The following is a 16,437-nucleotide window of genomic DNA, read 5'->3' as shown; positions in this document are numbered from 1 at the left end:
ATAGTGGTTAGACCACAGTCCAAGGAGTCAAGTGAAAGAAAATCCTTGTACTTTAGCAAAAGTTGTCGTAGTTTGTCTCGCTCGACCTCGTTGGTGAGAGCATCAGCTTGGTCTATTACATTCTCAATCTGGGACAGAACTTCAGGGGGCTTTCCGGGTGGCTTTGAGCGTGGTGGTGAGCCCGTAGTCGCGGCCTCACCCGAAAGACTTGCCACAGAGTAGCGGAAGTCCGTGTCAGGCGGCGGTTTGTACGGCTTAGGCTTTCTCACACGCGCAAACAGTTGTCCAGACTTGTAGCTAATTTTAGAGTTAAGGCGTTGGAGACAGTCCAACCCTATGAGCATGGGAATGGTCATATTTTCATCGATGTACACGGGGTGTTTTAAGGACATGGCTCCTATCGAGATTTTCACCTCAGTCTTCGAAGACGCAGTCGCTGGAGCACCACTGAAATCAGTGAAAATCATCGAGACTGGAATGAGTGTGGGGGGTGAGAGGCCCTCCCCCCTTTTTTCGCACATGCTGTTGCAAAAACCTCCGCTCATGAGCGTAATGTCCGAACCTGTGTCTAGCAACGCGACACAGCGATGTCCCTGATGTACAGTGACCTCTACTGCGGGCCTACCAGACCCCTTCCTCACGACCAGAGGTGCGAGCAAAACTTTGTCAGCTACGGCGATAGCGGTACCGGGGCCGTCGTCCATGGGTGCATCGCCTAACATCGCCATGGATGGAACGACCGGTGAGGTGTTGTTGTTTTCCTTTGAGGTGTTGTTGTTTTCCTGTGAGTCAGAACCTGTGAAAACATCAGCCTGCAGCATCTTCGTCGCATCTGGCGGCTTCTCGGCCAAACACGGGGTCGCTGCCCGTGTCGCCTGAAAATCACGCACAGAATGTTTGACGCCCTTGACGTCCTGCTGAAGAGCGCAGATCATGTTCATCATGTTCCTCATCTCAGTCATCATCGGTAGGAAAGCGCTCTGCATCGCCGCCTGAAGTTGTGACGGAAATTGCATTGTTTCCTCTGAGCCCATCTTCCAATTAGTAATTTGTTCTTTAATTTACTAATTTTTCAGAAACACCCTTACCTGTAGACCTATTAGAGGATTAGTTACAGGGAAGCTTGGCTTTTGAATGAATATTTGGGGCAAAATCGTGTAGTAATGCCAAAAATATCATTCTCTTTTGACCTACCCAAGATGGCCGGTCGAGCTACGTGCCAGGTTACCTAAGATGGCGGATTGTTGCGCATGCGCTGTCCGTCACTCAGCGTTTATCCCCGTAGCAGAATCACGATTCTACACACCGGAGCGTTTTACAAGAAGCACCGCTAATGTAACCAACTGTACTTTGTACCGGAAGGTTTGGCGGATTTTAGGACGCAGAATCGCTGCGTCGGAACGGTTTGACAGCTTATCGGGACGCGTTCCCGTGTCTAAACCGAGGTGGCTAGGCAGCTCTTCGGCTAAGCTAGCGAGTGTCCGGAGCGACCAGGACAAAATTGCCCGATTAACCAAACGTGCCTTAGCGACGAGGTAATTAGGGACTTTAGCGTCTGCCCTCTGGGGTGCAGATGCGCTCTTCGGTGTCTAACGTCAGCTTATAGCGAATAATATTAGCAAGTTAAGCTAACTATTATGCTTGCGAGGTTACCGGTAATGGACAGACGCGGATCAGACGTCTGCCGAACGGAAGTAACTTCCGACGGGGATAAATCTATCTCCGATTTCACAAATATGTGCGCACAGTGTCACAAACACAGCGACAAATAATAAAACAGACAGTTTTCAACGTACCAAGACAGGAAAAATATACCTTCATATGTAGGCCTCAAAATGGCCGCTAGTGCACGTCAGCTTTAAGGTGTTTTGATGAAACAGCGCCTCCTGTGGAGGGTGATGAATGGGCAACCCCCTTCAAGATAAAAGCTCTGCCTCAAGCTGAATGTGAAAAGCTCACTTTTTTGTTTTTGTTTCGAACTCACACTGAACGAAATCCCAAATATGTCTCAAAATCGGCACAAAGTGTAATAAACTGTGCAGATATCAGGCTAGGCTCGCCAAAATGTAGTGATCTGTAGTTTGTATATTTATACACTGTAATTAGATCTAAATATTATAATCAGAAGTGGTTGTTTTTATCATCAGGGAGTTTACTTAAACACTCTGTATTGACTGAGAGACAAGAAAAGAGAGAGTTGGGATCGTTTAAGAATCTTTAATTTCTATAATTATAAATTCTTACAATCTACCAGGACTAATTCTGTGATGGATGCATATGGATCTGAATGTTATCATGTTGGTGTGTGTGTGTGTGTGGGTTCAGGATCTCTAGGCTGACGTAGCGAATCTGGTTGTTATGACTAGGCTACCACAAGGCTTCAGAAGCTGATGACATGAGCAGCCATTTTGCCGTAACCACGTACCATGTGGAGCCTCCCGTGTTCGATCAGGAAATGCCAGGTCCTCGGACCTTCAGATGTGCTGGAGCTGGTGAAACAGCGGTCGCAGCACTACAAAGCCCGTCTGCGGGTCGACTCCGGTAGCAGCGGCAGGCGTCAGCGAGTTCAGCTCTTATTTTGAAGGGACGTCGTCTTGTTGTTCAAACGACGGAAATCTCCAGCTTGACAGTTGTCAGCTTAAAGTAGAAAGTGCATCTGGCCAGGCTGCACCTCTCTTTTGCGGTGATGGATCGAGAGCTGGTTGAAAACTACGTTGAGAGTATGATGTAACTCCTTTGGAACTCAGATCGAACAGAGCTGAGGTTAAAATGGAACTGAATATAAAATGGCGTTGCCTTGTTTTATATCCCCTAGTTGTTAACAAATCTTAGTAAACCGGATTGGACAACTTCATTAAACAACCCAGATTCTGCCCTACGACAGACGAAAGTTCTGATTGGTTGAGAACAATGTGTCATGCGTTTCCATGTTAATGTAGATCAGTCTGTCTGGTGCAGTCCTGTTTATTCATTAAACGCATAACTCATGACATCTTTATTTCACAGATCATTCACCTGATTATTATTGATCAACATATGCTTTGATTAGCTTTATCACAAATAAAGTACTTTGATTAATTAATGGAAAGCGTTCTTCTCTTCTTCTGTCTCTTCTCCTGGAATGTAAACATACTGAAACCAGCATCCGACCTTGGCGATTCCTACACGTTGTTACTGTGTGCAGGGGCAGCTGTTAAGGGCAGACAATAGGATCTTAATAGCGCTACAGAGGCGTGGTTTTGATGGTGTCTGGGAACTCTTCAACTTTTCATTCGACCATAAACCATAACATCCGAAGTATAAAACTATGCCACGTCATCTCTTTTTATTTTATTTTTTTATTTTTTTTACCGTGTCCTGTCCGGCTGTGAAGCAAACAGTATTGATGTCTGAATGCTGGTAACAAGCCTTACAGATTTACTCTCAGGTGGAGCATCAAAGCATCTGCTTTTAATGTCACGCCTGATACTTAAAAACTTTATTGTTATTGTTTTTGAATGCTTTGTAATTCCGACCAGACACAGAGTCAGAGGTGAAAGAGAAAGGAAAAGACAAAAGGTGGGGAGAGAGGGGGGAAGGGGGTTGGGGGTCCACAAAAATAAACAATAATGAACAAGAGTCTGCTTGTAAACCTGCAGAAAGAGACAAGAAAAAAAGAAAAAAAAGGGACACAACAACAATACAACAAGATCAAGCTATCACTGCGTTAACTTGTTGAAGAAATATATAATCAACATTGTTTAACTGAACAATCACACGATAATAAATCACAGTGCATTAAGTGCCCACCATAGTCTTAAGACCTGTGTTGAACGTGCCCAAGCCCATACTTTTGAGAGCACCATGTGAGCACCTGTGTGTGTACACGCGCTTGTTTATGTAAGGTTTCTTTATAGGAGTGTCCAATAGAGAGTGTGAGGGGCCACAGATCTGCCCCCTAAAGATGCGTAGGAGACGGGGGGGAGCTCCAAGTCCCAGAGATCTAGGCGCTGCCCCAGAACACAGGAACCCCAAGGAGACTGCAACCAGAAAGGCCCCCGTCCCACTCGAGAGGCACAGAGAATCGTCCCGGGGGGCCACAACCAGCAGAGTCCCTGGAGATATCAGCGGCAAGCCCAGAGGCCCGCCCACAGCCTCCCACCCCCTAGCTGGCCAAGCCCGGGACCCAGCGACCCGGGACCCAGCGACCCGGGACCCGGGGCGACCACCCCCGCCGGGGAGCCAGCAGAGCCCAGGGACCCAGACCCCACCAGACAGCCACCGGGATTGATCAGGCAGACGCCAAAAATCTTAAATCCCCTGACCGGGGAGCCACGAACATTCAGGCAGACCAAGACACCACACTCCACACCAGGTGTGGCAGGGGGAGGGGAGACAAAGATCTATATCATCAAAAGAAGTCCCAGGAGAAGGGAGGTGTCAAAGGCCCCACCTGACATATGCAGTCATACACAAACACAGTCACACACTCCCTCCCTCATGCTCACACATACACATACAACCAAAGACTTACAAAAATGCACCCCGGACACCCACTCATGCTCCCCATACACACCCTATTCACTCTGGTCCCGGTACTGCTGCACATGGGGTACAACCATTACCGGTTACCAGAGTTTGACCCTTTCTGCACGGGTGCTGATGAGCAGGCTCCCCCGCCCAATGCTGAGCACAGCAACCCACCACCCCAGGCCCCAACCAGATGGCCAGATCTCCCTCCTAGCCTCCAGCCCCAAAGAGACTGCAACCAGAAAGGCCCCCATCCCCCTCGAGAGGCACAGAGGATGCGGCAGCATACATGTCAGGACCTGACCCCTAAGGCCCCGCCCAGATCCCCACATGGGGCCGGCCACCCCCACACCCCGAGCCCCCAGGCCCCCACCCAGACCTGCCAAGGGTCAATGCAGCTGCCAGGCAGCGACCCATGGCTGCCGACAAGACCTCCAAGGGGCCCCACTCACAACCACCGACAACAGAGGTGTGCTAAGACCCGTAGTCTCCCTCCGCCTGCTCCAATATAGTTTTAGTGTGTGTGTTGATGAGGTGTTTTCCATGGCTGTGGTGAGTGGGCAGTGCGGGCATTGTCTGGCCTATGCCAGCTGATGCCACCGCACCACCCCACTTGCACTCACAGCCCTTGGTGTTTAAGTGCAGTTTAAATTGGAAGTGGGCACCGGCACTCGGGATGAGGCTGAGAAATCCCCCTGCCAACTGCCGTTGAATGTGCTCACTCCCATGGCCCTAAGTGTGTGTTTGCGTGGAAAGTCGTTGGTGGAAATGTTTAAGGTGCAAATAAAATTGGGGGGCAGGTTGCCACAGGAATGCAGAAATGGGGTCCATACCCACACTCCTTGACTTGTCCACCCCCCAAGGTCCTATGTGCATGTTTGTGTGATGATATGAGGGAGCAGGAGGAGAAAAATATGCGGGGATAGGGAGGAATGGCTGGTTGGGCTTTGCCTTCCAGGGAGCCAGCTCCCCCACTGGCCCCAATAGGAACCTCTGTTGTCAAAATGCCACCCAGGGCATGGAGACCCCAGCCCATCTTGCCAGGACCCAAAGTAGCTGCATTGCAGAGCTTCACGGAGTCCGAGGGCACCAACCCAGCCCCACCCCATTAAAAAATCTACACCCATCCCTGCATTTGCACAACTTCCAGAATATATAAGACATAGGACATCCAGGTAAGGTTGGGTCCTCCCCCTCCTGGACCTCCCCCTCCCCTGTGATGGGACAGCAGAGGAGCCAACATCTACCTGAGGCCCCTGAACCCAGGCCAGGCACTGTTGCATGTTCCTTCCTTCTTCCCGGCAGCATACATGTCAGGACCTGACCCCCAAGGCCCCGTCCAGATCCCCACATGGAGCCGGCCACCCCCACACCCCGAGCCCCTAGTCCCCCACCCAGACCCGCCCAGGGTCAATGCAGCTGCCAGGCAGCGACCCATGGCTGCCGCCAAGACCTCCAAGGGGCCCCACTCACAACCACCAGTAGTCCACCCCCCGAGGCAACCCAAGCACCTCCAGAGGGGGGCAACAGCCCCCCAGTCCCAGACACACCCAGTGAACCCACCTCCAGGGAACATCCAGATACTCCAAACTCAGACCTTCCACCCCCTCACCCACATCATCCCGCAGGACAATATCAATGGTCCCCCATCATCGCTATGTATTGGAACCGATCAAAGGAGCCCATAGAGATTGATTTAAAGTGGAAGCAGAGGCTAAATCAAGTGTAATATGATCTGACAAAAGATTTCTATACTGGTTAATGCAAAGAGTTTCTCTATTTTTCCAATTCAAGAGGACAGTTTTCTTAGCGATGCATATGGCAGTCAGAACCACGTGAACCAAAGATGTTTCAATCGGGACATCGTCCAGGTTTCCCAGTAAACAAAGAGAGGGGGCGGTTGGGATATGACATTTCAGACACTTTGACAGATCTTCACATACTCTACCCCAAAATTCCTGGACAGGTGGACAGGACCACAGTGCGTGAATGTAATTGTCAGGAACGTTGTTTGTGCAGTGTGTACAAGTGTCAGATGACACAAACCCCATCTTGAACATCCGATGACCTGTATAGTGTACTCTGTGTAGAATTTTGTACTGAATTAATTGTAAATTGGGGTGTTTGATCATTTAAAAGTTTTTAACAAGTTTGGGACCAGAAGTTCTTGTCAAAGCTGATAGATCCTCCCATTTTTCGATAGGGATTGCAATTCTATCGTCTATTTTGGACAATGTCTTACAAACTTTAGACAGTAGTTTGGGGGGTTTGAGATTATAGAAGTCTAATACCCTTGGTGGTGTTTGTAATTCTATTTTATTGAGCTTAATTTTTTGTTTGACTTCAGATTTAATTTGGTGATGTTCTAATAAGCTGTTCTTATCCATTCCAAATTGGGAGACTATTGGATTAAATGTGATAAAGTCCAATCCTTCATATATTTGTTCCAGGTATAGGATCCCTTTATTTTTCCAGTCCGGAACGTTCATCATTTTATTCTTTTGCAAAAGATCAGGATTATTGCAGATAGGTGTGCATCTGCATGGTATTAGTGAGACGCATGCCAACGAATAGCCTTAGATGCAAACAAGCATTCCAGCTTCCTGTCATGACCAGGAGATATCTCAAGACTAGATGGGTCGTATTGGAGCTAAGCTATGACTTCCTGATTCCTAGAGGTCCATGTCCATCCTGACCTCGTGACCCCCTGGATCTGAATGGGGGTTTTCATACAAGGGTGCGTAGACTTGGCACAGATTGCGTCAGATGGTTTTTATAAACAAATCTCTAGCTTATCAAACCAGACAGCCAAATTGATTTTACAACCCAGACTCCACAAACTCTCAGATACTTAAGAAAGGTTTTGCTAAAACATCTAGCTTCCATTCCATCATTTCACACATCACATTAAATCACTTCATATACATTCCATCATTCATACCTTGTCTTGTATAATCATTAGTTTAGGGAAATAGAAATAAATACCGTAAATCCTCTAATATTGGTCTGTATTCAATTAACTGCCGGGTATCATATTTTGGCCGGTGTCGGAGTCGGCGGAGGTGAATAATGGCCGGTATTTTATTGTGGCCAGGTGGAATGTGGTAACAAGCCAGTAACACGGGGGTGGGGTGGGGGGGGGGTGGGGAGGGTGGGGGGTGCGGGTGGGGGTTGTGTCATCCGTCTCACTTTTGATTTGCCAGTGACAGACCACGATTTGGCAGGTGCGGAGACGAAGAGGAGGCGAAAATTTGATATCAAGTTCAAAGAGAACGTGCTGATCATGCTGCAGAACACTGGGGAGCAATAGGGGTTGTATGAACTAGTCGACTTCACTATAGTGACTTTTTATAACTGTCATCAACTAGTCGCTGTCACATGATAATGACCAGCAAGATGCAGCCCTCGGAAAAGACAGCAGCCTGCAGTCAGCAGGTGACAAGCTCCTGCGCATCGGGGGGGGCAACTCGATGTGCCAGAGCGTCGGTACTGACACCCGCCGTAAAACGGACATTTAACCAAATAGTGACCTTTTCCCTCTTGCAATTTAACCTTCCCCTCACCCCATCCTAACCTTAACCAACTTGCGCATGCAAAGCTCTGATAGTTGACGCGCTCCAGACATCTGCGTCCTGAGCACGGCCACGGTAACATTATCAAATTAGGTGTTGCCACTTCAAAAACTAATTTAACACGCGATTGTTCATGTCGGCTCATTTCCTTTTATGTTTTCTGTCTTTTATTTGCGCCTGATGCATTTTGCTGCTGTGGAGAAACTCAAAAACAAGAGGAAGTTTCATCAATAAAGTGTATCTATCTATCTATATCTATAAATCTATATCTATCTATCTATCTATCTATCTATCTATCTATCTATCTATCTATCTATCTATCTATCTATCTATCTATCTATCTATCTATCTATCTATCTATCTATCTATCTATCTATCTATATATATATATATATATATATATATAAATATATATATATATATGTGTGTGTGTGTGTGTGTGTGTACATATATTTTTTTACCAGGTATAAACGGTTGTGATAACTTCCTGTCATCTGTCTGCATGTGTAATTCTGAGTCTGATCAGAATCAGGGACAGATTCACATGTTTACCAGCTGATCCAGTAAAACCATTCTAAAGGAAGTTCTGGTTGGCCTGCTGTTGAGGCTGTTAGGAGTGTCTTGAGGTGAAATATTCAGTTTTACATGTTTTCTTCATCCTGCTTTTGCTTTCTGACAGTTTTCCATTAGCCATGTGGTTGAAGTTTCTAGAAAACATTTCAGAATGTCCTCTTTAATCTCGTTTCTTTTGGTCAATCATGACAGAAGTTATGCAGAAAAATATATTTGCTAAATTCAAAGAGAGAAAATGAATTGTTGCACAAAGCTGAATGGTTGCATCCTATAATTTAGATCAAAGTTCAGCAAACATGAAACATTTCCTGTATGTATGTAAAGTGTGTAACCCTCTCAGGCTCAAAATAAGTTTTGATAAAAGGATGAACAACTAAGTCCTTCAGGGGTACTTCTGAGTTTAAAACGCTCATGAAGTACGTATGTGGAGTAACCAGGTAGGTAGGTTTTAACGTTGCAAATCTGAAACGCCTGCCTCCAGAGGGTTAAGTAAGTATTTAAGTTCCTGATTAGCAGCAGTAACTCCTGCATGAGGTGAACATCTATGTGTGTTCACACAGAGCTGTTTCATGTGTTTTTAGCTGCAAATGATAAAAACTTTTAGTAAAGTTCCTCTTTAGAAGCTGAGCGTTTCTCACATCATCCTCCTTCATCTGTCTTCTGTTAGAGGAGATCACTCAGTACAGAACACTGGGAAGGAGGACTTCCAGAATATTCCATAAACCAGAGCAGCTTTTATTGACTCGGGTTGAATACATTTTACATTCAGTATAAATGTCCTGACCCTAAAGTCCTGCATCAGCAACAACAAGACCTGTTTAACAGCAGAGGAAACCTGAGTTCTGCTGTTGCTGCTAGTGAGGCTCAGCGTTTCTCCACCTGATGTTTATGAAGGCCACAGTCAGTGATAAAAGTACCATCTCAGTGGCCTAGTAAAAATCTGCAACGCCTGCCTCCAGAGGGTGAATGGGGTCCTGAGCATCATCTGAGGAAATTCAACAAACTCTGTTTCGTGCTATTATTGATTCAACGTTTCTACAAAGGGATGTTCTGCCTACAGACTCTCAAAGACACTCTGCTAAAAGTTTCCTATGTTAAATCACTTCCTTTGCTGTAGCCTGTGAAGTGAATACAGATGAAAACTGTCTGGTGAAGGTTTTCACACGTTCTCCTCTGAGGCGGATCACTAACAGGACCCGCTGCAGGTTGATCAGGCTAAAACATCCATGTTTGCTCTCAGAAATAATTCAGAACCAGTCTGAAAGCTGAGCAGACATGGAGGCTGGACTGCTGCTGCTGCTGCTGATGATGATGATGATGATGGGGGTCTTTCAGGGTGAGATTGAAGCTGTTTAACATTTAACTTTCTCAGCTTTGTGTTTAATGATTCAACAAGTTAAACTGTTAATTTAATGAAATATTTTGGGATCTTTTCTAAGATAAAACAGGCTCCATGCATCATGTTATTTATTAAAATAATGTTCTTTTTAATTTTTGTGACTTTATCGTAAAATGTCTTTAGTGTAACTGCAGCCTGTCGCTCCTGTTAAAGGTTTTATATCTGGTATGTTCACTTTACTTGTGTAAAAACTAACCTAAGACCCACTAGGGATTGATTCTCACCAGTAGTACACCAGCAGGTAGAGCAGCTCGTCACTGCTCTCTACCGTCCTGTCAATGGTGTCATCTTTGTCCTTTTCCATCAGAATCTTGTGTTTGTTAACCCTCCCACTGTCCTAATGGGTGACCCCGCGAGGAAAGTTGACCAGTGAACAGGGTTGATGGTTTATCCCTTGAGGTCCACGTGGCAGGGATGAGGAGTGAGCACCACCTCACCCCTGCCACGTGGACCTCAAGGGATAAACCATCAACCCTGCTCACTGGTCAACTTTCCTCGCGGGGTCACCCATTAGGACAGTGGGAGGGTTAAAGTGTGTGTGAATGGATGAATGACTGGTGTTTTGTAAAGTGTCTTGGGGGTTGTAGAACTCTAGCAGGCCATTTACCGTTCATTAAGATTTTTTCAAATAGTTATTCAGTCTCTAAATTTGGAAACTGATTTATGTAAAATATTGTTTTTGACATCAGGATCGAACTCTACTCCAAATCTGGCCTCAGTCACAAGATATTATAGTCACTGAATGTGTTAACATACAGCATTTCATTTTCTTTTTAGTTTGGCAAGCCTACTACTATTATTATTATTATTATTATTATTATTATTATTAGTAGTAGTAGTAGTAGTAGTAGTAGTAGTAGTAGTAGTAGTAGTAGTAGTAGTAGTAGTAGTCATAGTAGTATTAATGCCATTGCTATTGTTCCAGCATCATATCAGAAACTAACAGCAGCAGAAAGTTATTAACCTATTGTTGAACCCTAACTGGTATTTTAATCCTTATTGATCTGATGAATAAAAGGTTTATTTGGTCTAATAAAAATGTTAGTTTCAGCAAAATCAAGTTTCAGTATCAAATAAATGTGACCAGTGTGTTTCCTATCATTGTAAAAGTTAAATCACAAACAGATTCATTTTCTCATGAATGAAATATTTATTATTTTTTTTATTTCCAGCTGTAGAAACTTTCTGTGACGGCAGACAGGATGGAGCTCAATGTGTCGGAGCTTTAGGAGGAGCTGTGGACATCCAGCTGGTGGACAACGCTGCAGAGATACCCAGATTATACTGGAAAAAGAATGGCTCGAAGATAGTCCAGTGGATAAGTAACAATACTAAAACTATCATAAGGGACAACAGAGTCACGTTTATTCCCAGTACTGGAACAGTTAGGATCAATAACCTGATCAGGGATGACAGTGGACAATATAAACTTGGGGCCCTTGATTCAAACGCAAGTTTAACAGCATGGAGGACTCTACTGTTGTCTGTTGAAGGTAAACAACTTTTTAGACCTTTTGAAGTAAATCTTAAACTACTAATCTGCACATTTTCTTCTATTTTAGTAAACCAGATTAAAAAGCAACCATCTTCCTATAATAACATTCATTCATCCCATGATTCTCACAGCTGGTGTGTCGTCTGTCCAGCTGGTCTCTGAGTGTTGGTCCCAGGGACAGATGCAGGTGTCCTGCTCCTCTGAGGAAGGGGACAGTCCTCAGTACAGCTGGACTCTGGATGGACGCACACTGACAGACTCTGAGCTCTTCTCTGGAAATAGTCAGACTAACATCATCGTTCTGAGACAAAATATCTCAGGACGTCTGGTCTGTTCAGTCAGGAACCGAGTCAGTGAGTCCTCCAGAGAAAAGGACATATCTACCTGTGGTGAGTCACAGCATCATGGGGAAGAGTCTTGGTTTATTTTAGACTGATAATTATCATTTTATTTGCTCCCAGGCTTCATTTTCATTAACTGCACTTCCAATGGGACTCTCATATCTGAGTGGGTGTTTAGAGAAAATAACACTCTGTGTGTAGAACCAACACCAGCCCCTACAGCAGTAACACACACTGGGGGTAAGGAGACAGAGTTAAATTATTCCTCCACTATTAACTCGTCCTCCAATCAAACTGACACTCAGGATCTCCTTTGGTTCTTTAGTAAGTGAAAGCTGACTCTGCTGCTAAGGGTTGAACTGGATTTATTAACTCAGTAAAAACTGAAAGAGTTTTTGTAAAGGTGTTTAAGCTAGAAAACATTTTTAACAGTAATTATAAAAGCTGAGTCTCAACATGGACTTGATTATTCCAAACCCCATAAACATGTTTCTATATATTTTTATGTGATTTGTTGTTATTGTGTCTCTGAACAGGGCCTCCTTCACCTTTACTCATATGTGGATTACGATTTCTCCTGGTTGTTCTCCTGCTCCTCAGCATCTGTCTCTATTTCACTTGGAGGAAAAAGAAAGATGAAAAAGATAAAAGTTCTGCAGACTCAGAGGATCGAGACAACTCTGTGATGATGGTTGAAATGAGTTCTGCTTCTTAAAAAGCAACAGTGTCTTTATGGGTGTGAGAAATGGTGAGGCCAACATTTGTAGAACTATTGATTGTAATTAACTTTTCTTTTTTCTTTTGCAAAATTCAGCAAGTTTTATGCAGAAAATTAGATGTGATCCAGAAACACCTAATAAAGGGTGGTTAGCCAAGCAGGACCTGCTTGTGGCTGTGTCCACGCTGTGTTTTATCAGTGTTAACGTGTGTTTGCTATGAGTAAAGATTGTTCTGAGTTTAAAGGAGGACGTCTGCACAAATGAGCTTTAATTAATGAGGCTCCAGCTATTTTATTTTTTCTAGCGTGATAGAAATGAATGATTTCACCTTATTGTAGTTTATTTTTTGCATTTCTATTTTTGCATTTATTTTTACTTTAAAACTATCACTTGGGCAGCAGAAGCATCGATTTACATGACTATAATAATAAAAAAGGCTGATTTGCTGCCATGTTTAGTTTTGTATCTTTAAGACAGGAACTGTATCTTTTTGGTACATATTAAAAACCTGTCAGTGGTGACTCTGATGTCTTAAGTTTATTTTCTGTTTACTCTGATATTTTAAAGGTAAAGTCCCATTAGTTGTCACACACACTGATGTGTGTGCGAAGTTTTTTATCCACAGTTGACCCATCCCCTGGGGGGGCGGTGAGCTGCAGACACAGCTGCACTTGGGAACCATTTGGTGGTTTAACCCCCCAATCCAACCCTTAATGCTGAGTGTCAAGCAGGGAGGGATTGGGTCCCATTTTTAAAGTCTTTGGTGTGACCTGACCAGGAATCAAACCCTGATCTCCCAGTCCCAGGGCGGACACTCTACCACTAGGCCACTGAGCTGGTACTTTTATCACTGACTGTGGCCTTCATAAACATCAGGTGGAGAAACGCTGAGCCTCACTAGCAGCAACAGCAGAACTCAGGTTTCCTCTGCTGTTAAACAGGTCTTGTTGTTGCTGATGCAGGACTTTAGGGTCAGGACATTTATACTGAATGTAAAATGAATTAAACCCGAGTCAATAAAAGCTGCTTCTTTCAACCCACCTCTGGTTTATGGAATATTCTGGAAGTCCTCCTTCCCAGTGTTCAGTACTGAGTGATCTCCTCTAACAGAAGACAGATGAAGGAGGATGATGTGAGAAACGCTCAGCTTCTAAAGAGGAACTTTGCTAAAAGTGTTTATCATTTGCAGCTAAAACCACATGAAACAGCTCTATACTTTATTGATGAAACTTCCTCTTATTTTTGAGTTTCTTCTTCTTTCCTCTGTGCTATAAATATTTCAAGAGAATGACTGAAGCTTTTACCATTAGTAACTTGTTCACTTCAGAAAAGGCAATACTCAATTTTAAGCTAAATATTCTTGTAAAATATTTACTTGGATTGAAACTAATGTTCTGTTGTCATTGAAATGCTGAGTAAAACAATTCATAAGAGTGTGTTTACTCTAAAATAATTTTGTCATTTATCTCCACTCATAACAAATAAAACAAACTCCTTTTGTCGCCCCACAACACATTTGCTCCTTTTACAGCATATTTAGCCTCTTAGAGTTACATTCATGGCAGAATAACAGAGATGCACCTAAGCACAGGTAGCAGGTATAGCTTTGCTGCTCTCTACACTAAACTTGCATTTAACAGAAATTGTTTTAGTTGGAAAACTGTTTTTCACTTTAGAAGCATCATTTAAACATTTTAATCATGGAACCAGCATGGTCTTCAAATCTAATGATTTTTCTTTCTTTTGGGAGAAATTAGCTCATCCCTTTGAGACAGCATAAACCTGCATAAACCCTAACCTCGTCAGAAGCTTCTCCTCTATAGAAAAAGATGTGTCGCTTGAATGCACCACGGCTGCTCCTTCAGAAGAGTTTAGATGAAACCAAAACCTAAGACGAAATCAAAAGATTCTATCAACTATATATTTAAAAGAAACATATTTGCCTTGAGGCAAGAAGATCCTGGGTTCGCTTCCCAGCCTGGGATCTTTCTGCATGGAGTTTGCATGTTCTCCCTGTGCATGCATGGGTTCTCTCTAGGTACTCCCGCTTCCTCCCACAGTCCAAGAACATGATGTTAGGTTAATTGGTCTGTCTAAATTGTTCTTAGTTGTAAGTGTGTGTGTGCTTGATTGTTTGTCCTGTGTGTCTCTGTGTTGCCCTGCGATGGACTGGCTCTCTGTCCAGGGTGTACCCTGCCTGGTTGCCCATTGACCGCTGGAGATAGGCACCAGCCCCCCGCGCAATCCTACGTGGACAAGCGGGTTCAGAAAATGGATGGATGGATATTTGTCTCCAAAGCCAGAAGTGTGCAGCCACTGTGTGTGTGTGTGTTTGTCCGAACTGAGTTCAATCACTACATCAATCAACCGATGGCCATTAAATTAGGGTGATCAAACGTCCTCTTTTCCCAAGACATGTCCACTTTTCACTTTCTGTCTGGGACGTCGGGGGTGGGTGGATGTGTGATTAGCATTAAAGATTGGCTACATATGTAACAAATGATCAACAAGATGTGATAATTCCATATAAATATGAAATATCAATCTGACTGATCTTTAAATGTATAATCAGAAGATTATATTTTCTTTTGCTTATTCAGGGACCATAAACACTCTTCATATTCATTCAGACAGAGTCAAGCATATAGTTTCTAAAAATGTATTTATTTCTATTTCTCTAAACTAATGATTGTACAAGACAAGTGTAACAGAATGAAATAACTGTTTTTCCCCCTCCTCTGACACAGGACTAGTCTGCATGAGGTATGGTCTCAAGGTCTCATGCACTCGCTTCAAACCTGCTTATTTTCAGCTCAACAGAAGAACGAAGAATGGACACTTTTCTTTTAATTAATCAAAGAACTCTATTTTAAAGCTAATCCAACCAAGTGTTAGTCATTAAATAAGATGTGACCGATCTGTGAAATCAAAATATTAATTACTTTATTATAATCCTATAGAATATAAAGGTACTATGACTTTAAATGTTCCAACAGGACTGATTTCACGTAGCGTTAAAAGACATGACACATTACTGTCACTGATCCAATCAGAATCTGACAGATGTGACAGAGGCGTGGTTTTGATGGTGTCTGGGAACTCTTCAACTTTTCATTTGACCATAAACCATAACATCCGAAGTATAAAACTATGCCACGTCATCTCTTTTTAATTTATTTTTTTATTTTTTTAACCGTATCCTGTCTTGCTGTGAAGCAAACAGAATTGATGTCTGAATGCTGGTAACAAGCCTTACAGATTTACTCTCAGGTGGAGCATCAAAGCATCTGCTTTTAATGTCACGCCTGATACTTAAAACTTTATTGTTATTGTTTTTGAATGCTTTGTAATTCCGACCAGACACAGAGTCAGAGGTGAAAGAGAAAGGAAAAGACAAAAGGTGGGGAGAGAGGGGGGAAGGGGGTGGGGGGTCCACAAAAATAAACAATAACGACCAAGAGTCTGCTTGTAGACCTGCAGAAAGAGACAAGAAAAAAAAAGCAAAAAGAAAAAAGGGACACAACAACAATACAACAAGATCAAGCTATCACTGTGTCAACTTGTTGAAGAAATATAAAATCAACATTGTTTAACTGAACAATCACACGATAATAAATCACAATGCATTAAGTGCCCACCATAGTCTTAACACCTGTGTTGAACGTGCCCAAGCCTATACTTATGAGAGCACCATGTGACCACCTGTGTGTGTACACGCGCTTGTTTATGTAAGGTTTCTCTATAGGAGTGTCCAATAGAGAGTGTGAGGGGCCACAGATCTGCCCCCTAAAGATGTGTAGGAGACAGGGGAGCTCCAAGTCCCAGAGAT

General features: G+C 43.7%; 1 protein-coding gene across 3 annotated transcripts; it reads left to right on the top strand.

The window, feature by feature from the left end:
* Positions 1-9,329: 9,329 nt before the first annotated feature.
* Positions 9,330-13,126, top strand: LOC139072165 (T-cell surface antigen CD2-like). Of its 3 annotated transcripts, none has more exons than XM_070555472.1 (5): positions 9,330-9,990; positions 11,226-11,546; positions 11,680-11,937; positions 12,010-12,213; positions 12,426-13,126. In XM_070555472.1, the coding sequence occupies exons 1-5, from the start codon at positions 9,930-9,932 to the stop codon at positions 12,602-12,604; spliced, it is 1,023 nt and encodes a 340-aa protein (XP_070411573.1). In that variant the 5' UTR covers positions 9,330-9,929; the 3' UTR covers positions 12,605-13,126. The 3 variants fall into 3 exon arrangements, with proteins under 3 accessions (XP_070411573.1, XP_070411582.1, XP_070411574.1); XM_070555473.1 differs by having other exon boundaries at positions 9,342-9,990; positions 12,010-12,129; XM_070555481.1 differs by lacking the exon at positions 12,010-12,213 and having other exon boundaries at positions 9,337-9,990.
* Positions 13,127-16,437: the final 3,311 nt, after the last annotated feature.

This window comes from Nothobranchius furzeri, chromosome 1, assembly GCF_043380555.1.
Source record: "Nothobranchius furzeri strain GRZ-AD chromosome 1, NfurGRZ-RIMD1, whole genome shotgun sequence".
Taxonomy (NCBI): domain Eukaryota; kingdom Metazoa; phylum Chordata; class Actinopteri; order Cyprinodontiformes; family Nothobranchiidae; genus Nothobranchius; species Nothobranchius furzeri.
This window is presented reverse-complemented; position numbering and strand designations above follow the sequence as displayed.

Excerpts from the sequence above, each read along its gene's own strand:
- LOC139072165 (XM_070555472.1), top strand. The coding sequence starts at position 9,930 with ATGGAGGCTGGACTGCTGCTGCTGCTGCTGATGATGATGATGATGATG. Across the intron at positions 11,547-11,679 it reads TCTACTGTTGTCTGTTGAAG|CTGGTGTGTCGTCTGTCCAG; the intron begins GTAAACAACTTT and ends TGATTCTCACAG. Across the intron at positions 12,214-12,425 it reads GGATCTCCTTTGGTTCTTTA|GGCCTCCTTCACCTTTACTC; the intron begins GTAAGTGAAAGC and ends GTCTCTGAACAG.